Source organism: Anabrus simplex, chromosome 7 (genome assembly GCF_040414725.1).
Source record: "Anabrus simplex isolate iqAnaSimp1 chromosome 7, ASM4041472v1, whole genome shotgun sequence".
Lineage (NCBI taxonomy): Eukaryota > Metazoa > Arthropoda > Insecta > Orthoptera > Tettigoniidae > Anabrus > Anabrus simplex.
This window is the reverse complement of record NC_090271.1, coordinates 112,415,429-112,440,536: the sequence shown is the minus strand read 5'-3', so window position 1 is coordinate 112,440,536 and position 25,108 is coordinate 112,415,429. Positions and strand designations below refer to the sequence as shown.

Sequence of the window (25,108 nt, the reverse complement as noted above, 5' to 3'; positions counted from 1 at the left end):
CTCATTCAATACCTCTTTATATTCCCTTCTCAATTTACAATATTCCTTCCTTTTTTCTTGCGTACCCTCCTTCCTAAACTCCGCTAGGGCTCTCATTACAACCTCACGTTTTCTCCTACAGTCTTCATCAAACCATCCATTCATTTTATTCTTTTTTCCCTCTACACTTCTCCTCACTTTCTTCCCCACCCTCCATACAGGGAGTTCAATTAATTTTAACACGTTATCCATATCATTCCCTTCTACCGCCCTTTCAATTCCTACCCTTAATATATCTCCCTCCTCTTTCAAATGCCGTCTTAATTTCTCTTTGGTATTATCATCCCATACATACTTCCATCCTCCATTCCTATACCTCTCCTTACTTTCCTCCATCTTTCCCTTCTCATCAGCAACCAAAGTTCTCAATTTTATTTTGATAGGCATATGTTCTGTCAACCCATATTCTAACACCTCAAAACTTATTATTCTCCTTAACGCTATCTCTGAGCTTATTCCTATGTCCACCACACTCCCTCCATTTGTTGTAATATACGTCAAATCACCCACACTATCCCCCTTCATCCACCCATTTAAAATAAATAAATGTTCTAGAGCACATAACTCTAATAACCTTTCTCCATAACTATTTACAACATTATCCTTGCTCTTCCTTTGCAGTATCCCGTCTACTTTTACTTCTTTCCCGTATACCGGTACTCTATTGCTCACTCTCGCATTCCAATCCCCCAATAAAATCATCCCATCTTCTACATACATTCCTTTAATTGTGTTTATTTCTTCAATCAGTTCGTCAAAAAAATGTTTATTTGCATACACTGAATCGCTCGGATGGTTATAAAGCAGTGCCAGACAAATTGCTTCCGCTGCCCCCTTCCCCATTTTTACTCTCAACCACACTACCCCTTCTACCCTAGTCTGTAACGTCTCCACCCATTCATCTATCTCATTCCTTATTAAAACTACTATGCCCCCTGGGTTTCGGCCCCTCTTCCCTATTTTTTCCCTTAACACGTTAACTACTCTATAACCGTCCCATGTAATTTCAACCCCCTTCCCTAACCACGTCTCTACTAGAGCAATAATCTCAAAATCTTTCACTAAATCCACAATTTCCTTATTCCCTAACTTCCCCATCAACCCCTCAATATTCAGCATCCCTATCACCATATCTAGTTATTTATTTCCTCCCCCTCCCTCCCTATACTTCTGCATTTCACCACTTCCCCCCTTACTTCTCGTGATTCTTCCTTTTGGCTCCACCCCATCCCTCTCTTTCTTCTCACCCCCATCCTTCCCCTTTTCCGTGCCAGAGCCTTTTTTCCCACCCCATAGATCTTTTAAACTTAAGGATCTCGCCTTATTTAACGCCTGCTTTCTCTCCAGGTTTATTTCTGCATTATTCCTATTTGGGGAGGTTAAGTCACTACCCTGACTCCTTTCCCTTCCCGTCACCTCTTCACTACCTGTGTCCACTTCACTTCGGTCTAGTGTCCTACTTGTTGATTCACTCCTTCCTGGGCTGTTCTGACTCACCAAGGACTCTGCTGTCTTCGCTACCTGCCCGCTGACACCGCAGTCCCCTCTTCTCTCTTCCTTCTCCGTACTGATGTCGCCCTGCTCTCGATTTCTGCAACTCATTTCCTCCTCACATTTTTCCATCCTCAGCAGTTCCTCCTGTGTCCACGATCGCGACCAATTTCTGCCTGAAGTAACCAGACACCTCCCCACTATCTTGACTCGCAATCCCTCCGCTCTAGCACGCCACATATGCCGCTTATAGACCTCCAACCGCATCCTATCTTCTTTCTCTATCTCAGCCTTCAAATAAATGTTCGATCCTTTCAAATTTCCAGCATTCCTCAGAAGTATATCAGCCATCAGGGTTGATATTAATCTTAACTTCACCGGCCTATGTCCCTTGTTCCTTCCCACTCTATATATATCATCTATATCAACTTCAGAAAAGTTTATCTTCATTTTGTTCGAAACTATGTCCACCACTTTCAATACTAATTCCACTTTTGATTCTGTTCCTTCCTCAGGTACACCATACACAAACACATTTTTTCTTGCCGATTCGTTCCTCGCTAACCTCACTTCTCTCTTCATTGCTGTTAATTCCTCTTCCAGTACCACCACCTTCTTTTTCAAGCTCTCTACCTCATCTTCTATCTCCGCTAACTTGTCATTTACACCTCCAATTTCTTCTTTTATAAAACTTTTTAAGTCCTTCATCTCCTTCATTTGGGTTGCCTGGTGTTCCTGCATCATTTCCTTAATTTCTTCTCCTTTGCTTGCTTCCTTCACCACTCTCTTGATCTCTTCAAGCTCCTCCCAGCCGAACGGTCCCTGGTTTGGACCCGGATTCTTTTCTATACCTCCTACCACCAGCAGCGTCGCAATAACCGTCGCACACAACATAATCTCCAACAGTCCTTTAGAACCACTAATTTCTCTTCCTCTCTCAACTCCACCTTCCTTCCAACACTGCCTTGCACCATGCCATCTTCCAATTCTTAGCCTGTATTGCTGTATCGTTATTCCCATATTGCGCACCTCAGCTCATTCACACGTCTGCACTTCCCGATGTCTCGCTCGTAACTGTGGAAGTCTGCACTTTTTAACGTGCTCATGCTTATCCGTCATCTATATATATAAAAGCAAGTCGGGCTGGAGCGATGTATATATAAATATTTAAAAATGAAAAAAGACGTGAATTAATGAGGCACTTCCAGAAATCTCAGAAATTTGAAACTAGGTACGGGAGAAACTGATGACCCCAGGATCCCTAGAAAAATCGGAAACTCTCAAAATTCTCTGAAGGGGGCACGCTGGGGGGGCTCAAATTTTGGGCTCAGCATAAGAACACAGTCGTATAGTATATCCAAAACGATAACCTATAGGTTTCGTGGGCTTAAAAATTTTCGGGAATTTCCTCATTTTTATCCCCCATCCCCCCAAATCAAGATGGCGGCATAACCTGCCAGACGAGGTAGACAATTGAAATTTGGTGAAATTATAGCTTTTGGTCCCTAACCGACGGGAAATTTCCAAGATGTTCACTTTTGTCACTTTTTACCCCCAAAGATATCGAAATATGGAGGCAATTTTAATGACTGTGCAGACATTCCTTTTGAGCTATTTTTTGGTAAACGGTAAGTCGTATCACAAAACGGATGGCACAATGTCGTTTCAATTCGGAGTGATCTATAACTTTGGTCCTGTGACATTTTGTCCTATCTCTCTCCCTTATACGTTAAATTTGGCCGTATTTCTGGAATGTTCGTAAATTTGGTGATTTTTACAAGTATATTTCATTGTTTGACACACTTATTATAATGATAGGATCATCACGTTGGGTGCGCACATTGGCACGATTAAGGGACATATATGGACCAAATTTCATGATTCTAGCTTATACATAAGTAGGCAAGACGTAATGTAAAGTGTTAAAAATGTACCCAAATTTCACCCTATTCAAAATTTGAACTCAATTTACCCCCTTAATATGGGAGATACGAGGTTATGGTTTAGAAACAAACATGTAGAGCGATACATGAGGCGTCTGATGGCGTAAACCGTTTCTTAATATCATAAACCGTTTAGGAGATATGAATCTCGAAGTGGAAGTCTGCACTTTTCAACGTGCTCATGCTTATCCGTCATCTATATATATAAAAGCAAGTCGGGCTGGAGCGATGTACATATAAATATTTAAAAATGAAAAAAGACGTGAATTATTGAGGCACTTCCAGAAATCTCAGAAATTTGAAACTTGGTACGGGAGAAGCTGATGACCCCAAGATATGGCCAGAAAGTGCGTCTTATCGTACAATTTTTTTTTCGATTTGAAGTACCGTTTGGCAGCAGTTATTCTGTAAATGATGGTTAACATCCTTATACTTCCGTATGACGACTATATTCTTTCATTGACGTCGATTTGTAGCAATCTAGAAAGGGTTTGTCTGCCATTGGTATTAAATAAATTGCAAATCGATAGTGACTGTCAGAAGGAGGGCTTCTGCTGTTGTTTTCAATCCTCCCCACATCGACTTTGACAGGCAATAAGAATGGGGTCGTCCTCTAACTCTTGTGCACTATTTTAATGCATAATTCCCTTCTCGATTCGACTAGCAGAACTCTAGGGCGCGTGCAATTTTTTTTCAAAACTATTTTACCCGATCCTGTTTGTCAGTAGGCAAGGCTGTCTTCTATTATAAACAAATTGACCCATCTAAAATGTGACTGACGATAGGCATAGTGGCCTGCTATTATAATGGAATCTCACCAACTCGGTGCGACTGGCAGGAAGCTGACTGGCATTAGAAAATGCGTCTGCCATTATAAAGATAAGAACGCAACTCACTTTTGACTGGCAGTAAGGAAGGTCCTTGCAAATATAATAAAAGTTCCTCAACTGTAATCTATCTGAAAGTGGAATTGGGGTCTGCCATTGTAATGAAACCTCCCCAAATCGATTTTGGCCGCGCACTAGGCAATGGGGTCTGCCGTTAAATGAAAATTACTTTCTTCGTTGTGAATTGCAGTAAACAAGTGGACTTGCCGTTATCATCGCAATTCCGCAAATCACACTTTCATTGGAAACAACGTCTGTGGATTTCACAATACTGATTCTAGGATAAAGCCAAGACAAACCCAATTTAAAAATCTTATTCACTTAATGTGCACTAATTTACTTCGATATCCGTATACAATGTAGAGTACCGTAGCGAAGCACGGGTACATTTGCTAGTCAGTAATACTATTGTTTCACGTCCGTTTCTGTGAATGCGAGTCATTGCGGGTCAGATCCACGGATTGTTTTAAATTCATATCCATCCATTGATTCTTCGTCCTCACGTTTTGAATTCTGGTCAGTGGAGGATTTTGGTCTTTCAATTTGTCATTCCATTTCGTCTTATTTCATACCATTAGGGGCCGATGACCTCGATGTTAGGCCCCTTTAAACAGCAAGCATCATCATCATGAATATATTCTACAAAGTAAGACTGAACTCTGGTTAGAGGAAGTACCGGAAAGACTGTTGTAATAAGATGTAATGGAATAGAAAACAGTAAGTAGGAGTACGGAATCTCAAATGCAGGGCAAAACTTGTGGGGTGTTGACGATGGAAGTAAGGGGCGTGCAAACTGAAGACTGTTCAGAAGGTATATATTTTTCATCTATTTTCGGTTTCCGTGCTTTTCCGTAACGGTTTCTAAATCAGCCAGATTGATGGATTGATGGATCATTGTTGTACATCCTGGCTAATACAAATTTGTCTGCTAAATACTGTCTACGTACAACGAGAGGAGGTTCGGCGCACTCTAGTAACGGCGCATTTGTTGGGGTCGAAGCCATTGATTGCTCCAATGCAGGTTCTGACACACCTATATTGTATTCTGTCCAGCCTGACATGATAAAGCATTCTCCCATAATCCATTTTGGATCGGATGAAACTGCGATATAGGAGAAAGAAAACACAGTGATCAGTGATCATGTTCGGGCGGAAGCACGAAGAATATTCAGAGTTGGTTCCTTTTTTGGTGTAACCTCAGATAAACAGTATGTGGTGACTATGTCAGTCGATTGTCATATGTGAGACCTAAAAACCTTGTCTGTAGTTTGACTCTGAATTTGTACGGTCCCAAGTTCAAGGTTAAGGGCGTTACTCTTAGGTGTTTTCGCGTAAATATCACTGCTTGAGACGTGGAAGGAGATAAGGATAAATTATTTTCTAGGAGCCAATGGTCTAATTGAGATACTGCTGAAGCCATCTGAGCTTCTACTGCACTACTGTTTGGCATAATTATGACGTACATTGGATGGAGGCACTATATTCCTGATTTATAACAAAGTATTGTTTAACGGCATATAAATAGTTTTCATACAACTATTTAAGAAAAGGCTAGGAAAACAATAGATAGGGAATTTGCCACCTGGGCGACTGCCCTAAATGCAGATCAGTATTGATTGATTGATTGTCATGTTTGGTACGTAGACGTCACCGACTGAAAACAAACCATTCATCGTGTATCTAGTTTAACAGTGAGTATTAGTGCCTGAAACAAATGGTGTACAGGAATAGGACGTCGATCGGGTGAGTCGAAGACTGTTATGAAGGAAAAAATAGTTTCCTTATAGCAAGAGGGATTTCGTCACTGAAACATTGCTGAAAAACTGAACTTCTCGCATGTTGCTGTCCAGTAAGTTGGAAACAAATACAAACGATATGACTAACTGACGAAAAACATCACTTCTGTTAAATAATTAGAAAACGAATGGAATATTTTGCCTTTGATTAGAAAATGTTTATATACAACGTAGCTTCAAAAAATATGGCGAAAAGAACTCGCACGAAGAAACGTTACCATCCTCCCTACAGCCCCAACCTGGCACTCAGCGATTTTCATGTCTGCGGACCGTTAAAAATCACTTGGCTGGTAAGCGTTTCAATGACGATACGGCCGTTCAGCATTTCGTCATGGTGTGAGTTCAGGGACTGAAAGCAGATTTCTTGCCGGCATCGATGCCTTGGTGTACCGTTGGAACAAGTGTTTCGACAAGAATGGCGACTATGTTAAACAGTAATGGGTATCAGAGCTCTACTACTGTGTATTCTGTGTAGAATTAACTTTCTCCATATGAGCTCTTGTTATCTTTTTTTTAAGCGTCTTTGTAATGTTTCTTTCTTTAGCCTCTTTTCTAAATGAGGCTATGAATCATCGACTTCGTTGAACAGGTCATATCATTCGTATGCCTGATTTTCGCCTCCCAAAGCAAGTTATATAGTCTATACTCAACTGAAGGGTGGCCGTTGCCCCCACCGCGGTGGACAACAAAACAGATTCAGGGACGTACTAAAGTCAGACATGAAGAAATGCCACATCAACTGGGAAATAAATGCAGTAACCGCCTGGTATGGCGTCGTCTTATCCACGAAGGTTGTAAGAACTTCGAACAACAACGCCGGAGATTTTAAACTGGCTAAATGGCCAGTATACTGGCGATCTTCGGTTCAGAGAGCCCCGGGTTCTGTTCCCAGCCGGGCCGATTATTTGAACTGCATATACCGTGCTTGATAGCTGCATTCGTTTAAGTGCTGTCAGTATCCAGTATTCGGCAGATAGTGGTTTCGAACCCCACTGTTGGTAGCCCTGAAAATGGTTTTCCGTGGTTACCCATTTTCACACCAGGCAAATGCTGGGGCTGTACTTTAATTAAGGCCACGGCCTCTTCCTTCCGACTCCTAGCCCTTTCCTCTTCCATCGTCGCCATAAGACCTATCTGTGCTGGTGCGACGTAAAACAATTTGTAAAAAAACAATGAACTGTACATAGTTAATTTCTCTGGCTTGAGGACTGGGTGTTTATGTTTATCTTCATATACTTACCACCATCTGCATGCAACACACCGCACTACTAACCACCGGAGAAACGCGCTATAATGAATATGTCAAGAAAGCCGGTGCTGACAAGTGTGAAAGGTACCGCACCGTTAGTTTAGTATCTCACGCCTGCAAAATTTTACCACGTGTTATTTACATAAGATTGGAAAGACAAGTTGAATCTGAGTTGGGAGAAGATCAATTTGGCTTCAGAAGAAATGTAGGAACACGTGAAGCAATCCTGACTTTACGTCTGATCTTAGAGGATCGAATTAAGAAGGGCAAGCCCACGTACATGGCGTTCGTAGATCTAAAAAAAGGCATTCGATAATGTTGATTGGACCAAGCGATGTAAGATTCTGAAGGTGATTGGGATCAGATACCGAGAACGAAGAATTATCTACAGTCTGTATAAAAATCAGTCTGCAGTGATAAGAATCGAGGGCTTTGAAAAAGAATCAGCAATCCAGAAAGGAGTGAGGCAAGGCTGCAGTTTTCCCCTCCCCTCTTTTAAATGTTTATATAGAACAGGCAGTAAAGGAAATCAACGTGGAATTTGGAAAGGGGGTCACAATCCAAGGAGAGGAAATCAAAACCCTGAGATTTGCCGATGATATTGTTATTTTATCTGAGACTGCAGAAGATCTCGAGAAGTTGCTGAATTGTATGGACGGAGTCTTGGGTAAGATGTACAAGATGAAAATAAATAAGTCCAAAACAAAAGTAATGAAGTGCAGTCGAACGAAGGCAGGTGGTGCAGGGAATATTAGATTAGGAAATTAAGTCTTAAAGGAAGTAGATGAATATTATTACTTGGGTAGTAAAATAACTAACGATGGCAGACTAACACAAGTAAGGAAGAGCTTTCTTAAGAAAAGAAATTTTCTCACTTCAAACATTGATAAAGAAAAATGTTTCTGAAGATTTTCATCTGGAGCGTGTCATTGTTTGGAAGTGAAACATGGGCGATAACTAGCTCAGAAAGGTAGAGAATAGAAGCTTTTGAAATGTGGTGTTACAGAAGAATGCTGAAGGTGAGATGGATAGATGGAATTACGAATGAAGAGATACTGTATCGAATTGGTTAAAGTAGATCGATTTGGCTAAATTTGACGAAAAGTAGAGTTAAGACACCCAGGACTTGTTCAGTTAGTTTTTGAAGGAAGTATAGGCGATAAGAACGGCAGGAGTAGACCAAGGTGTGAATATGAAAAGCAGACTAGAGCAGATGTAGGATGCAATAGTTACGTAGAAATGAAAAGTTTGGCACAGGATAGGGTGGCATGGACAGCTGCATCAAACCAGTCTATGGACTGATGACTCAAACAATGACATTCTCTACAAATAGTTAGTGTCAGCAAAGGCATTCTGCAGTAAAACTGGGACGAATCTACATCAAGTGCTGCCACAATAAATTGGGGAAAATGTCACAAAGAAGAAGTAGTGCCAGTATTGTTCTTTTTTTAATGCACATCGTCCGGCTCCATAGCTAAATGGTTAGCGTGTTGGCCTTTGGTCACAGGGGTCCCGGTTTCGATTCCCGGCAGGGTCGGGAATTTTAACCTTAATTGGTTAATTTCGCTGGCACTGGGCTGGGTGTATGTGTCGTCTTCATCATCATTTCATCCTCATCACGACGCGCAGGTCGCCTACAGGTGTCAAATCAAAAGACCTGCATCTGGCGAGCCGAACTTGTCCTCGGACACTCCCGGCACTAAAAGCCATACGCCATTTCATTTTTTTATTTTTTTTCATTGTCATAAACATAGGAAGGAGTAGAATGTCCGCGTGGGTTAACGCGTACGCCTCTGCATCCGGAGGCTAATGGATTCGAACTCCACTGCCGGTTGTTTTGAGAATGGTTATCTGTGGTTTCCCCATTTTCACTTCCAGGCTAATGCCGGGACAGTTCCCATTCTCAAGCCACAGCCGATTCATTCCACTTGCTTTCCGAATTTCAATCACCATTCTTCATTTCATTTTTACTCGCTCCTTACCCGAGATTGGCGACAGGAAGGGCATTCGGCCGTAAAAACATGCCATATAATTTTACCCCATCTCCTCCCCAACCCCGTATTAAGAAACGGGATTAAGAAATGGGCATTTAAAAAATCCACAGCCTGTTTCTAGTTTCGATCGGGTCAGGAACTGAATGAATGAAGCCCCATCTAGCGGCGAGGTTAGGAACTGTTCCGGCTGCTGAAGCCTGTCACATCACTCTAGGGCAATTAATAATGACTGACAAGTGAAATGATATGATATTGGAGAGTATTGCTGGAATGAAAGATGACAGGGAAAACTAGAGTACCCGGAGGAAAAACCTGTCCCGTCTCCGCTTTGTCCAGAACAAATCTCACACGGAGTGACCGGGATTTGAACCACGGAACCCAACGGTGAAGCCGGCGCACTGTCGGCTGAGCCAATGAGGTTTTCAGTAGACGTATTATTGTCATAAATAGGATACCTCGCGTATATGTTTTACAAAATAGTAGGCGCATGGCCTTAGCCCAAGCTAATGGTGCTTTACTGACTCCGAACGTACGCTCGCTGAGGCAGTGAGAGGAGGAATAGAAAGTCCATGCTAAATGACCAGAAATTTATATTGTGTGGAGAGGTGCGTTTTCTTGTACTTCCTCCGTGATTGTACTAATCGTCACCAGAAATGTCGAAGCAAAGAAATCAAATTTTTCGTGCCCAATATTAAGCCACTTCAAGATAGTTGGGGTAGCTAACACTCAGTCCTTTATTTTACCTTGATGGGCACAAATTACAGCAACATGTATATGGACGGGCTATATAATTAGGTATCTGTATCACTAGGCGACCAACCAGATAAGATAGTCCGCAGCAACATAACAACCGTGAAGATAAAGACTAGCAATTTGTTTCATCATCATCATGTACATTATTTTAGCTCGTAGATCCCTTTTGCGGCGCTCACAAGCAACCGATCGTGACAAATGAGCATTCAAAAGAAAGAGAATAGACATTAGCAGTGACGAATTGCACTCAGTTTCATAAATATCAATAATTTCTATAAATAATGAGTTGTAAAAAATGCACGAAGTGTGCGATTTGTAAATACTGTTGCTGTAGGAAAATACGCGCCATCATTGCTGTCCACTTCACATTTCGGCCGCTAGGACGCTTGTTTTATGTCATTATAATATGCTGTAATTATCAGTTAAGAAAAGAATGATAGTAAAACAAAAAGTTACTTCTGGAACATTTGTCAGTATAATAATGCACTTGCCTGTCACCATCTGTACTTTTCTTATGAAGAAAGATTAAGAAACTGTCAATATGGTGGAATAATATATAGAAGTCGGATAACTTTACGTAGAAAAATAGTTGTCTCTCTCTTCATATAGGTACAGTACATTCATTAAATGAAGAGTTAAAAGCAAAGAGTCTCACTCACATTCGATCGACTATCGTAATACGGGTACTTGAGGACTTCCTCCTACCTCATTAGTGTAGACGCTGAGGTAGAGACAGTCTTCTGTCATCTCTCCCAAAACCTTGAAGACTGAAGTAGATAACTGAATACACTGCGGCATATCTGCTCCTCCATCTAAAATTCCACTCCATGGCTCTGGAGGTTGTGGATCCTGAAAACAATACGAACAGCTATTGTGTTTTGTTTCAGTTTAGTTGCTGGAGACACCATTACATAATTCATGTCTACGTAATTATGTTATTTGCTTATCCATTCGTAACTCTGAAATTGGCAAATCTGTTGACTTCAAACAGTGTACGGTTTACGCGAGGTTTCTTGGGCTCTGGCTTTACGGGAAAGTGTTGACAGAGGAGGGCGAAGAGTGCTGCTTTAGCGTTATATCCGCTGTACTGACAACTAGAGAGAGAAACACGTGGAGAAAAGTAGTAATATAAGCTCAGTCTGAAAATGATTTAGCCTAATTCATGCATGCATGCTTGTTTCTTCTTCTCCTTCTTATGCCACTTTTCCCACATCCTAATGGAGGCGATAAGGACCTCGCAGACGCCGCGGGGCGGGGTTCAATGGATTATTATTATTTATTAATTTAGAATCTGATGGGTGATTTTACATACTGATAGAGCTACAGCACACAACACAATAGTGTATTATTTTTATTGCAGAGGGTTATTCCAAACTTAGGCCGTCGTAGTGCAGAGGTTCTTTCGTCAATAGGAGTACGGTAGTTATTTCAGAAAGAATGGTGGATTTTCCAACCTGTTCCAATAATAACCACCCCTTGCTGTCACTCACAACAAGCAACAAACCAGTTCTGAGAACCCAGTAGTCAGTGAAGATGCGATAACAAAGACATCTTCCTTATGTAAACTGGTCTCGAGTCGGTTTATAACTCTCGGCAGTTAGTGTAGGTAAGTAGACCTACGATTGACGGTTGAGTTGTAAATAGTACTAAAGTATTTGGTCCTAGGAACGAGATCATTTCTTAATATTGTGAGTCAGCGTGTTTTGGTTACTATAATTGGAATATGCATTTCTTGTGTGTGTGTTCGTACCATGTAAGTGTATTAGTTTAATTCCTTCCGATTTGAAAACTAAATGGTGTAACTTATTATTATTATTATTATTATTATTATTATTATTATTATTATTATTATTATTATTATTATTATTATTGTCGTTCCTGTTCATTGTAATAATATACAACCTAGTACTACGAAATAAAGTTGTAACTTTCCTTATTTGGAAACAAGGGGCGCCTTTTTAATTATTGCGGGAGGGAGGAGCTTCTTAGTGCCGCTACTGATCACGGACGGGAACTTGGCCCTGTTTTAAGGCTGGATTCCCTCCCTGACGGTAACACTATGTATAGGGATGTATTCACTATTGCGTGTTTCTGAGTTTGTTAGCAGTGTGGTGCGTTCTGTGTAAATGAAGTGGAGTGTATTAAGACGAACACAAACACTCACTCCCTGAGCCTGAGGAATTAATCATACGTGGCTTAAACCTCGACCCGGCTGGGAGTCGAACCGCCCGTTTTAACCAAAGGTCTGGATGCTGACTATTCAACAGTAGCGTGGTCAGAATTGGCCGATGGGTTGGTGTGTATAGTTAACAACATGATGGTAGGACGGACGAATCACCATCTACAGCGTCATATGCCATCACTCCATACGGAGTCCGACGCGCTGGCTGAATGGTCAGCGTACTGGCCTTCGGTTCAGAGGCGTCCCTGGTTCGATTCCCGGCAGGGTCTGGAATTTTAACCATAATTAGTTATTTCCGCTGGCACGGGGCTGGGTGTATGTGTCGTATTCATCATCATTTCATCCTCATCACGACGTGCAGGTCGCCTACGGGAATCAAATCAAAAGACCTGTATCTGGCGAGCCTAACTTTTCCTCGGACACTCCCGGCACTAAAAGCCATAAGCTATTTCATTTTTACTCCATACGGACACTGCGGAGAGTTTTGGAGTTCAATTCAGGCGTTTTGCACGCAATCTAGTGATTATACATTTTACACCACCACCTCCCCTACCCTGCCGGCCAACATTCTGATGATGAAAATTTTCAACCAAAGGGACTCGAACCTGTTAACCACGGTGACAGACCATGTAGACTTGATGCCTTAACGATCATGACCACCTAGAAGGCTAAAAGAACTTCTGAAAGAGGAATCGAACCCAGTGTCTCCAAGTCAGAGATGGTAGAGTTACATCTCATATCTCGCAAAATCGTTATTCTTGATTTAAAGAAATTCAGGTATGGGAAAACTCCAAAGATTTGCGTATTCATTTTATTGCGGAAGACTTGAAATTTGATGTCAGGCGTGAATAACTTTAAAGATATAACTTTTATTTTAGTTTTAGAAATTAAGGTTTATTTGAGGATAATTTTGAAGTTACCTTGTAACGAAGCTCTCCCAACGGTGGTGCAGCGTACGGTATCTTCTGGAAAGCGTAAAAAGTTTTCATTGTTGCTAGAGACCTTACAGCCGTGCCTCTTACGACGCCCTGATCTAAGGAAACCTCTGGACGAGATATCCACGCCTGGCTTGCGCCGATGATTCCTATCATCATCAGCACGAGGTCCATCTCCATGGCTATGCGAGGACCCTAGGGCGGTGTGACTGATTTATGTAGTAATCATTTCTGAATATCCTTTTTTATTTGTTGAAATTATCCGTAATTTCAACGTAATTGGCTTGGAAAGCAAGGTTTCATGCAGGACACGTCGTTATCGTGAATCAGTGTTGTAGCATTGTTGTCAAGAGCGATTATTTATTGCGTAACGTATTACGTAGTGTGATCTGTATATTTTTCAGTTCTTATCACGAATGTTGACCAGCCAAGTTCTCTTCCGCTTCAGATGCATTTGCCTTGAATAACCAAAGGTCTACCAACGTATTATGGGGACCGTATAGAAGATGCCTATAAACTCTAGCGGCGATTAGGGGGGGACGAGGGAGGGGGGGGGGACGTTACATGTTTATTCCATTTTAGCCAGCTGGAGCTATGAATTATTGTTAAAAAAAGCTATTTGAACAAGCCTTGTTGTCTCATCTGCTAATTCTTTCCTTTATTTTCTTAAATTATGAACAAAATTGGCGGAAATACGCACAAAATGCCGTTCGTCGCGGCTAACCGATTTGTATAGCGCCACGGCAAGTTGTGGAGACTTCGCATGTGCTTTGAGGAAGGGTAGAAGGGGTATATATATATTTTGCCAAGGTCGTGGACACTGGGGCTCTTTCAGGAGTTTTATTACAGGAGGACCAGGACAGGCGGACAACCAGACGGACTGGGACGCCTACAGGGACGGGTGTGACCTCCCTGACGGCTTCGTGTTCCGAGAGAGCTGTGCAACCCCGGTGGACCAGGCTCTCCTCGTGTACTACAGGCCGGGGGAGGACGCAGCCACTGAGCGGGACATGGTCCTGCGCATGATGCGCCACCCCGTGTCCACGGGGGCCAGGATCTCCCCTACGCAACACGTCGAGAGTTTCCTGCCCGGAGGCTTAATCATCAGGGATCACAGGCAGGAGCGCCTGGATAATATCGTGAGGGAACTCTCTGATATACCAGGTCATCCGTCTATCACGGAGAGACGACGCACCAGGGATGTTCGACGCCTATAAATGGAGGGCCATTACCAGCACGGCCGCCATCCAGATGGCCAGGATGGACCGATGGACGAGGAATAAGACGGTTAATACCGACTTAGTCTCCCGTCCACGCCGGAGACGAGCGACGCCACCACGGAGGTGGAGCATGCCGCCCCTTGACGCTGCGACTGTGCGACCCAGGCAGAGCGGCTCGGCACTGCGAAGTGGACGCAGACCGCTCCTCCAAGGACCACCTCTGCGAGATGGACGAAGACCAAGGCCTGCCAGGAAGGGCCTACCACCAGGGCGCAATCCAGGAAGGCGCTCTAGACGGCGAACGGCAGCATGGCAGTAGAGGACGCCCCCTGGCGTTCGGAGGTTGCTACGCGGGCCCGGCCTGCCAGCGAGTCTATCATATTGCAGACATCGAGGTGCGCCCTACAGGACAGGGAACGCAATCAGGTGCCTGCAACGACCGACGCCGCCGCTAGCCAGGAGGAGGGAGAAACCGGCGCTGCCGTGGGGCCACCCACTTCCCCAGGGTCACCAGGCCCGGAGGAGGACCACCAGGACAAGGCCTCTTCCCCAGCCGAGAAGAGACACCCCAGCCAGAAATCAGGCGCCGCCCCCGCACCGGGGAGGAGAAGACGACGTCGCCGGCCCAACAGGAGAGGGCCACCCAGCCGCAGCCCAGGACTGCTCCCAGGACAGCAGTCGACCGAGGAGCCAATCAAGAGAGGACCTCAGCGGGTAACGGCAATCAGGTGAGACCGAAACGTCTCCCTTAGCAGCTCTTGCAGTGTTTCCGCTGTTTAAGGTGGGGCCACCGTCAGGAGAGATGTGGGCTCTTAGTAAGGTGCAACCGTTGTGGGGGTGATCACCATTACACGGCCCGCGCAGCACGTAAAGGGGTGCCGGTGTGAGCCAACTGCGCGGGGGGCCACCCAGCCACTCATCGCAGTTGCCCTGTGTTCCAGGCCATGGCGCGGGCAGAGAGGAAGGAGGCCCGGCGTCATGACCCACCCCCATCCAGGAGGCCCCCCTCCAGGCGGGCTGGGCCTCGTTCTCCGGGATCGGAGACTGGGTACGAGGGACCCCAAGGAAAGCTTTTCTATTTTATAAATACACTCATGTTCATAAAAAAAAAAAATACCTTGAAAGCCTAGAATTAGGAAGTTCATATTCACAGGACATGTTCATTAGTATGTTCTGCAGAAACGATTAGTATTTCAGTCAACTGGGTTCAGCATGTGTCCTGTTGCCTAGTTCTCTACGGGCACTGATAACTTGTTCCATGCCTGATGGCATCGACGCGTATAAGGCGCGAATGGCGTCCTGGGGTATAGCCCCATGCTGCAGTCACCTGGTCCCACAGTTCATCTTTGGTGGTTGGCATTGGGTCACAGCGCCGCACCCGTCATTACACCATAACCCACACATTTTCGATTGGCGACAAGTCCGGTGATCGGGCGGACCAGGGTAACAGTCTGACATCCTGTGATAACAAAAAGACGCGTGTTCGTGCAGCAACATGTGGTCGTGCATTGTCCTGCTGAAATATGGCGTCTGGGGTGTCGTGTAAAAAGGGTGCGTTACTAAAATAACTACTGAAGCTTTTCTATTTTATAAATACTCATGTTCATAAAAAACGTACTAATGCACAGACAGTGGCCTGGACACGCACCAACTGTGAATTGTGGTTGTTCCCAATAGCACCCCACACCACAAGGCCTTGAGTTGGCGTTGTATGTCTTGTGCGAATGCAGTCAATGTGATGCCTGCCCCCTGTCTGGCCGGACAGAGTGGTTCAGATGGCTGAGGCGCTGGCCTTCTGACCCCAACTTGGCAGGTTTGATTGGGTCAGTTCGGTGGTATTTGAAGGTGCCCAAATACGTCAGCCCCGCATCGGTATATTTACTGGCACGTAAAAGAACTCCTGCGGGACAAAATTCTAGAACCTCGGCGTCTCCGAAAACTGTAAAAGTAGTTATTGGGACGTAAGGCAAATAATATTATTATTAACCCCCTGTCTGCGGTGAACCGAAATTCGGCCATCATTTTGAAACAAACAGAACTTGGATTCGTCCGAAAAAACTATCTGGTACCATTCCTGTCCCCGGTGAGGTCTTTCCATACACCACTCCAGTCTAGCATGTCTATGCACATTAGTCAAAGGTAGGCGGGGAAGTCGAAGACGCGCCGGTAACACAGACCGTAACAAAAAGCGACGGACTGTCACTCCTGACAGTGTACGATGTGTTACACTGTTCCACTGTTGCGCCAGAGCCGAGCAGGACGTAGATCTGTCCTGCAATGCCATTCGATGAGGTGTCGATCTTCTCGGGGGGTGGTCTGGGTGGTGCGACCAGACCCATCTCGTCGTGTTCTGCGACCTTCTGTGAACCATTCTGTACACACCCGTTGCACTCCCGACACACTTTGTCCCACACGAGCAGAAATTTCCCGGATGAATGCATCACGTTCTCTGATGCCAATAATGTGCCCCGTTTCAAACTCACTCATTTGACGGTACGGTTCTCGCATACGTCTGCGAGGTATCCTGCACGTATGCTCAAGTCACACTGATCCCTTACTTTCGAGTTATAGCGACAAGGAGAGCCGCAGGTACATCTTACCAGTCGGTGCTGGTGCGCCGAGATATCGATGTGGACGTTGAACTTGAGGGCTGACATGGTTCCAATGCTAATCATTTCTTCAGAACATACTAATGCACATGTTCTGTGGATATAAATGTCCTATCTCTAGTCTTTCAAGGTGTTCTGGTTGTATGTACATCAGTATACAGGGTGAAGCGAAATTCGCGCTCTCGGGCGTCGCAGCGTGTCTCCTCACATGCCAGCAATAAAAAATGTCTCCCACAAAAATTCGTCCTGCAAATATATCCATGAGAAAAAAGGTCGTTGAAAAGTGGCAATCTGGCAACACTGTAACCACATGTAGGGTAACTACCTCTGTCAGCACTTATTAGTCGTGCTGTACAGCTGGAGCAGTGGTTAGAGTTTTGGGTTAACGTGCAGGAGGTCGAGGGGGTCGATCCTGGGTTGAGGCGTACGTTTTTTATTTCGTAAATGTAGTCCAGGTGGTATAGTATCTGGCATCTTAATCGTCAACAGCGATTGCAGCGGGTTCTCTAGAAACAATTTGCACTTACGCACTACGATCCTAGAAATGGACGAACATTCGTATTCATAGGTCAGCTTTGAAAGACGCCCTTCCCACGTCGTGGGCGTGAATTTCTTCGCACCACTTCATCTACTAGATGCGTTACAACGTGTTCAGCGTTACTAAATTTTGTAAATGTAGGGTACATGTGACCTAAGAAACGGTATCTTACTGTGTTACAGTATGTAATGTCCGATGGAAATTAGCAAATACAAACGCGCCTCAACCCAGGATCGAACTCCCGACCACCTGCATGCTAACCTAAAACTCTATCCACTGCAGCAACTGTACAGCACGACTAATACGTGCTGACAGAGGTAGTTACCCTACATGTGGTTACAGTGTTGCCAGATTGCCACTCTTCAGCGACCTTTTTTCTCCCGGATATACTCGCAGGACGAACTTTTGTGAGAAATATTTTTTTATTGCTGGCATTTGAGGAGTCGCGCTGCGACGCCCGAGTGCGCGAATTTCTCTTCACCCTGTATATTCCCAGGAAGGAAGCACAATGGCGGGAACTGCATTCACTTTGTCGCCTTCGTTCATTTTCCTTCTGTGTCGCTCTGGTACATGTAACGCGTAATCCGTTATTCTGTGAATCCTGGCAGCTTATTGCTGTTGTAGAGAAGTTGTCTTTTTATATGGTGTGTATGTTTTATAGTCTCTATGTCAGTGCGTATTTGTGTTGAGTGTTATATGATTAATTGGCCTACGTGTGTGATTTCTTCTTTTAACATTAATACAGTGATTTATTTACTTTATGGATGTATCTGAGGAAGAAACGGAAGTAAACTGTGCTTGAAATGCAGTTTACTTTCTTTCTCCGTTTTATATACGTGCTACCGTTTTCCCGTGATGACGTTTGTTATGGCAACCCTGTTGTCGTAAGAACAAGACTGTTCTCTTAACATGGAATGAACTATAGAAGGGGTTGAGATGATTATTAAGGGACAGTTAAATGTCAGGAGTGTCCGTCTCGTTGCCTGAATGGTCAGCTTACTGGCCTTCGGTTCAGAGGGTCCCGGGTTTGATTCCCGGCTGGATCGGAGATTTGAATCGCTTCTGATTAATTCTTCTCGCTCGCGGACTGGGTGTATGTATCCGCCCCAACACTCTCCTCATCACATTCAGACAACATACCACACTACAACCACCACAGAAACACGCGTTTGTGATTACATCCCTCCATATAGGGTTGGCGTCAGGAAGTGTATCTGGCCGTAAAACATGGCCAAATGGAAATATGCTACGCAGTTCGTACCCGCGACCCCACAGGTGTGGGAAAAGCGGTAGGAAAAGAAGAAGAAGAAGAAGAAGAAGAATGTTAACTGTCGAGACTATTTGATGATATTCAGGCATTATCTGGATTTAATTTTGAATGTATATGACTTTTGTAAATGATTAGGTTAATATAATAACTTTCAGATTTGAGTGTATTCCTTCAGAATATATTAGTAACAGGTAGGGTCTAACGGAATTTTTTTGTCAAAAATTGCTTTTTTAATTTTTTTGAAAAATAATCCTTTGTTAGTAAATTCGTTGATTTAAATATGTACTGGTCTACAATATTTCACGTTATCTAGATAGCTTAGCCTTTAATACTGATTACCCTTATACGTCCGTGAAGATGAGGACATCGAACAATCCAGCCCTGAACGAAGGTTCACGTGAGGGATTAAGTTCATTTCAGCGCCTCAGAGTCAAAAAATCCAGGTGCTGCTATATGATGTCACACAAGGGATGCAGTATATAGCCAAATATTATGCAGGACAATCACTAGTAATAAATACATTACATGTGACGTAATAAAGTACAGTCTTCAATGAAACACTTGTTTTATCATATTTTAGCTCTATATTTCACTCCAGTGGCACAAATTAATGGCATATATTACTCTCCGTTTACAGGTACAAGTGATTTATCTTACTTGTAATTTATTTATATGGAAAGGCAAGGCTGATAATATATAATAAATGTGCTTCTAAGAAAAGGTCATGTGTCTTCGATTTTTCTTTATTTCTGTTTACTATACAACACTTGCATAAAAGTATATGACAAGAAATAGCAGTACAAATATTGTCTTTACGTAGAAATTTTGAAAGATATACTTTCCCTTAATCATTCCTAGACAATAAACACAGACTTCATTATTATTATTTTTTTTTGCTAGGGGCTTTACGTCGCACCGACACAGATAGGTCTTATGGCGACGATGGGATGGGAAAGGCCTAGGAGTTGGAAGGAAGCGGCCGTGGCCTTCATTAAGGTACAGCCCCAGCATTTGCCTGGTGTGAAAATGGGAAACCACGGAAAACCATCTTCAGGGCTGCCGATAGTGGGATTCGAACCTACTATCTCCCGGATGCAAGCTCACAGCCGAGCGCCTCTACGCGCACGGCCAACTCGCCCGGTATTCAATTTCTTTCATGATTCGTATGTTCTATAGAGGGTCCTCAAACATGAAATAAAACTACTCAAAATAACTGGCTGGAATGAATACAAAATTAATCAGTTTTTATTTCTCATACAATATGCATCTAGACGCCTTATGCGGTATTCAATAAATAATTACCAAGTTCTCGTTGGTCGATAGAGATCCTAAGCGTTAGGTACTTTGCAGTGCCTCGGAGACAGCTCTAATATTAAAGAATCCTGGGTACTTCATTGCAATGGTGTCATCGTAAATTGTGTAACGCATAGTCCATTGGTCCCACTACGTAACTAGGAACAGTATGTATGTTATGCACCCATAAGCGAATTTACGTAATTAATTTACAAATTTAAAAGTTGAATATTTCGCATATGGGATACTACAGTAGGCTGGGAATCCAGCAGTCACAAAGGAACTTTCTGGCGCCAGTGAGACGGCGAGTAAAATCCACAAAACTCTCCTTAGAGCACGACCAACTTGTAAACCACCCTGAGTACTCCTTCCAATAAATTTTATGACACCGCCTAGGAGTGGCGACTTTCTGTTGGTTCTCACGAGAAAAACACGCGTCGAGGCCTGACCTACTTAGCTAGGACAAAAGGGACAACGACAATACCCGCCAATCCTTGGGAGGAAATGGAAGCATCCACGCTACGAAGAGCGCGAAAGTCTCAGCCAATCACAAAATTCTAAATTTGAATGAACTGTCACAGCGGGAATCTACAGGCAGTATTTCGCTATCTGAAGCCCGGTGTGGTGGTGAAAAACAGTGTCCTGATTTCTTTATAATATTTGGAAAATTATCAGTGCGAATCTGTGGTTAATTAGTGCCTAATTAATAAAATTTAACTTCACACGGAGGAGTAAGTGTGCCCAGAAGAATGAACTGTCATGGCAGGATGGAGCCATTCACCGGAAGAAAATAACACCAGTGACGCGTGCCGTCGTGTGGATTATCCTGTGATCATTTCCCACGACGCAATATTACATGTAAGTCAGACCGAAATTAGGGAGTTTTGTACATAAATTTTGAAAACCTTAACCTACGGATGTACGATAAAGTGCTCCCGAGGGCTAGATCATTACGCCACATCCCTTCCACGGAACTATTTTCTAGGTGGGGGGAGAACTCTTTACAAAACCCAGCGACCAGGGGGTAGAACTCTCAGTGTTTCTTGAGTGTCTCAGTGTGTCTTCAGAATTCTCAGTGATTCTTTAGTATTCTCAGTGATTTTTCAGAATTCTCAGTGAAACTTCAGTTTGACAGTGCGAATCAGAGCGACAGTGTGACAGAGAGTGACAGCTAATTTAGTTAGTTAGCTTTACTTTTTGGCTGGTAAGAAAGTGAGTAGAGACACTTGTAGGCATTTTGAGAAGGCCTTGTATTATTTCACTTGGGAGAGTAACATTTCAGAAATGAACACTTTAACAAACTTTTGCTATTTATGCAGAAACAACAGACAAGAGCTACACTTTCAACACTTGGCTTAAATAAACTCACATTACGAGTCGAGAGGAACAAGTCCATGTTTTCAGCATAATTACATAAAACCTCTCTAACCCACGGGTAGTTTCACATTTGTTATAAGCATAAATTTCTCCACAACATTGGAACTGTATTTAGCTTGTTTTTACCATTTAATAAACTGTTTGGCAAGCGAGATGTTTACGGGGAGAAACTTGTAAAGGCAGACGGGGAGGAGAATGACTTTTCTTTAATGAAGGCCGCAGTGATTGACCTTGAACAAACAGTTATGTCCCGTTGGGGTTAATGTTCGATAAGCTGTGTGTGTAAACAAAAGCTGAGAGACCGGTGTGTAGACCAACAGGTGATTTCCAGGCAGGTAGCGAGACGACCGTCTAACTTCACGACAGGAGTCTGCAGTGGCATCGTCTAACCTTCACTGGAGTGCGAGAAATGCGAGTGTTTTATGTCAGCGTAAGCGTGTGTTACGCCATGGCAAATATGTGTCAAATTTGCGTGTGTAAAAATTTGGAATACCACATCAGCTTGAAGATGGAATTCTAAATTCACCATGACCGAGGCCGGAGGGTGAGACAGCATGCCTCCATCACACAGGTATGAGCATCAATAAATAATGTAAATAAATATGTAGGACCGTGACTAATCGATGATCAATGTAGCTTAGAGTATTAGGTAGGATTGTAAATAGTTCACATTTTTTTAATAATTATAATAATAATCATAATTATAATGATAATAATAATAATAAAAATAATAATAATAATAATAGGGTTATTTGTGCACTTCGTTTACGTAGATGTTGTTTCCGTGTTCTGTAGTATGTCACTTTGACAGTTTAGGAAGCTATGATATTTGATCTGTGAGTGTAATGCCGATTTTTAATTAATTATAATATTCATCATGTTATTATATCGTTGGTTTTGAGTCATATTTGTTGGAGTTTTGATCTTGTAAACGCCGCCTCGATGAGTTTAATATTTATTTTTGCTATTTTGCGCTTACAGCTTGTTTTATGTTGTGTATTTTGCGACGATTTTGGTAGACGCGAGTATTTACTTCCGTGTAGTTGCGGTTACACATCTTTCAACATCTGTGTTTTGAGAGGCAATCTCGTCACTTTTTTATATATATATAAACAATGAGTGCTAGGAAGCCATTGATGAGTCAGCTCTGATGTTTTGTGATATGTGAAGCAGAGAATGACCAAGAGATCGAGCTAGATGATTAATATCCCTGATGATCTACGTTGATAATGGAAATATGATATTTGGACCATGTCATGAACTGTCGTAAGAAGTCGTAATATGCACGACAGATATTTTGCCCGCCGGATACGAGCGAGGCCGTGTTGTGAGAATAATGAATAATAAAGACATCGAGAATTAATGAGCGAAGAGAATTGTGAAATGAATAATTTAACCAAGAGTGTTAAATGTGTTACGACAGGGGTTATGATTGTAGGCAGAAGCCTGTATTTGTTTAAATAATTCCAGGGAAAGTAGATGCTCGGCAAATATGCTAGCCATTGTACAATGTGAGCAGAGCGACGAGTCAATGTGTTTTTTTTAATAATCATGTAGAGTGATGGATGACATGAAATAACAGTAATTATTGTCCACAAAGGTTAAATAGTATCATGGCCAGACATTTATCGTCTGAGGTTAGAGATTGCCGTCAAATTCACAATATTTATATTTTGCTACTCGCAGCGGGGTATATTTTTATGGAGACTCCGATTTTATTTTGCGCATTCCATCCGCATTAATTTCCAGTAGGCCGCGATGGTGGGATCTAGTTTTGCTTATTTTATTTCTTTCTGAGTGTACTTTATTACCGTTTATTTGTAGGACGTAAGCGTATGTGAATTATTTACATTTGATTTGATGTAAATAGATAGGTGTAGATAGGCTAGTTTTGTTTTCTGTATTTTCTTTGTCGGAGCAGTGTTTCTCCATTTAACAGATTTAATGGTGTAAATAGATTTCAGATGTTAGGTTAATGGATCGTCGATTAGGTCACAGTCGAAACGATAGTAGTGGTATGCTCATACCAGGCATTTAAGTAATTACCAAACTTTTTTTAAAATCCACTACATTTTATTTAGAAATGAAGCGATCTTTAATAAACCAATTGTATGAAACTGCCGCAATGAATGAGGTAAACAAGATGGCATCTGCCTCCATCTAGTGGTGGTACCACAAATAATGAGTTGATAATGAAATGCAGTTAGCGGCAAATTCAATAGAAATTTTAATGTACAAGGATCGCTGTCATTTGAAATGTTAACATCAGGCACTTGGCCTAATCTTTTGGATTATTTTAAAGCAGTCCAGTCTATCACAGGTATGCAAGTGAAGTTTTAAAAATTAGATGAGTGGTTGTAACACTCAGATTGATGTTTCAATAATTTATTTGTTTAATAATGAGGTGTTTGAATAAGACAATGGTTATGTAGGAAATGAAGGGTGATGTTCATGGTTGTTTTTCTTCGAATTATTCCTTATGTGATACACTTGGTTAGTGCAGTCCATGATTTATTTTAAAGTTGGGTATTTTTACCAAATGAGCCACATGTGATAAATATTTGATAACTCCTATGAGTCAGTGGATTGATGACGTAACTAATTATTTTATTATGATTCAACTACTTTTAATTTAGTTTGAGAGATATTTTCTACGTAATATAATTCTGTATTTCAAGAAGGTGGTCTTTCTGACCAGAGTTTTAATTGATTCACGTTATCAACTTGAAGGCAGTGTCAACATAGTCTGGAATATATTTTAATTAATGTGATTGACCTTCAGTCAGTTATTAGGCAGATTATGGCGTTTTGTAAGGCAGATCCTCAATCTTTAATTTTCTTAGTCTCATTTATTTCATTTTGTTTACATTTTTCACCAGTCTAGTTCACTTACATTCTTTTTGGCATTTATTTTGCATTTTTATTCAATAAATCAGTCTTTTATTTAAATTTTAATTCAGTCTTTGGGTACCATCATTTTTAGTTAGTCTACCCCCCCCCCCCCCTTTTCATTTCCTCACTCCTTGATCGGCGGGTGGCCTCTCTTCGGGGATAGCAGACGGTCACGACTGAGGAAGAAGAGTCTACATGCAGCGGTGAGTATGATTTACATGTCATTTATTACAGGAGCAGCCGGCGCACAGAAGAAGGAAGAGTTCACCGCAGTTGTTGCCTTGAAAAGGGCACAGTTAGTACCAATACCTTAGTACTGACAGATACTGTATACTGTATATCCGTACATAAACTGAGTTCATTCTGCGTCTCCAAAGAAATAAATGCGCATGTAATATGTTGGTAACACGTTGTCCAACTCAGGAGTTTACAGATTATAGCAGTCGCACATTTCAACAGCTACGCTGGTACTTGAAACATTCTAAATGCTTAAACCATGATAAGATAAAAACGGCCTAAAATATCGACACATTAAACGGTACTTGAAGAACTACTGTGGGACAGGCTCCGGCACACTGAGGTCTCCCAGAAATATAAAAGTAGTTGGAGGGGCGGCTTGCAGGCTGAACGCTGAAAGGCA

At 42.5% G+C, this 25,108-nt stretch overlaps 2 protein-coding genes across 3 annotated transcripts in view; one reads left to right on the top strand and one right to left on the bottom strand.

Annotated features, from left to right (window-relative positions):
- LOC136877312 (juvenile hormone esterase) overlaps positions 1-11,957 on the bottom strand; it is a 138,229-nt gene extending 126,272 nt beyond the window's left edge. Inside the window, exon 1 of the mRNA XM_068228502.1 lies at positions 10,858-11,957. Coding sequence (XP_068084603.1) covers positions 10,858-10,950 — 93 coding nt within the window. The 5' untranslated portion in view covers positions 10,951-11,957. The remainder of the gene's footprint in view (positions 1-10,857) is intronic.
- Positions 11,958-14,137: 2,180 nt separating this feature from the next.
- LOC137501521 (uncharacterized) overlaps positions 14,138-25,108 on the top strand; it is an 88,131-nt gene continuing 77,160 nt past the window's right edge. For both annotated transcript variants that reach the window (XM_068228610.1, XM_068228611.1), the window contains exon 1: positions 14,138-15,217. In XM_068228610.1, the coding sequence (XP_068084711.1) occupies positions 14,799-15,217 (419 nt within the window). In that variant the 5' untranslated portion in view covers positions 14,138-14,798. The remainder of the gene's footprint in view (positions 15,218-25,108) is intronic.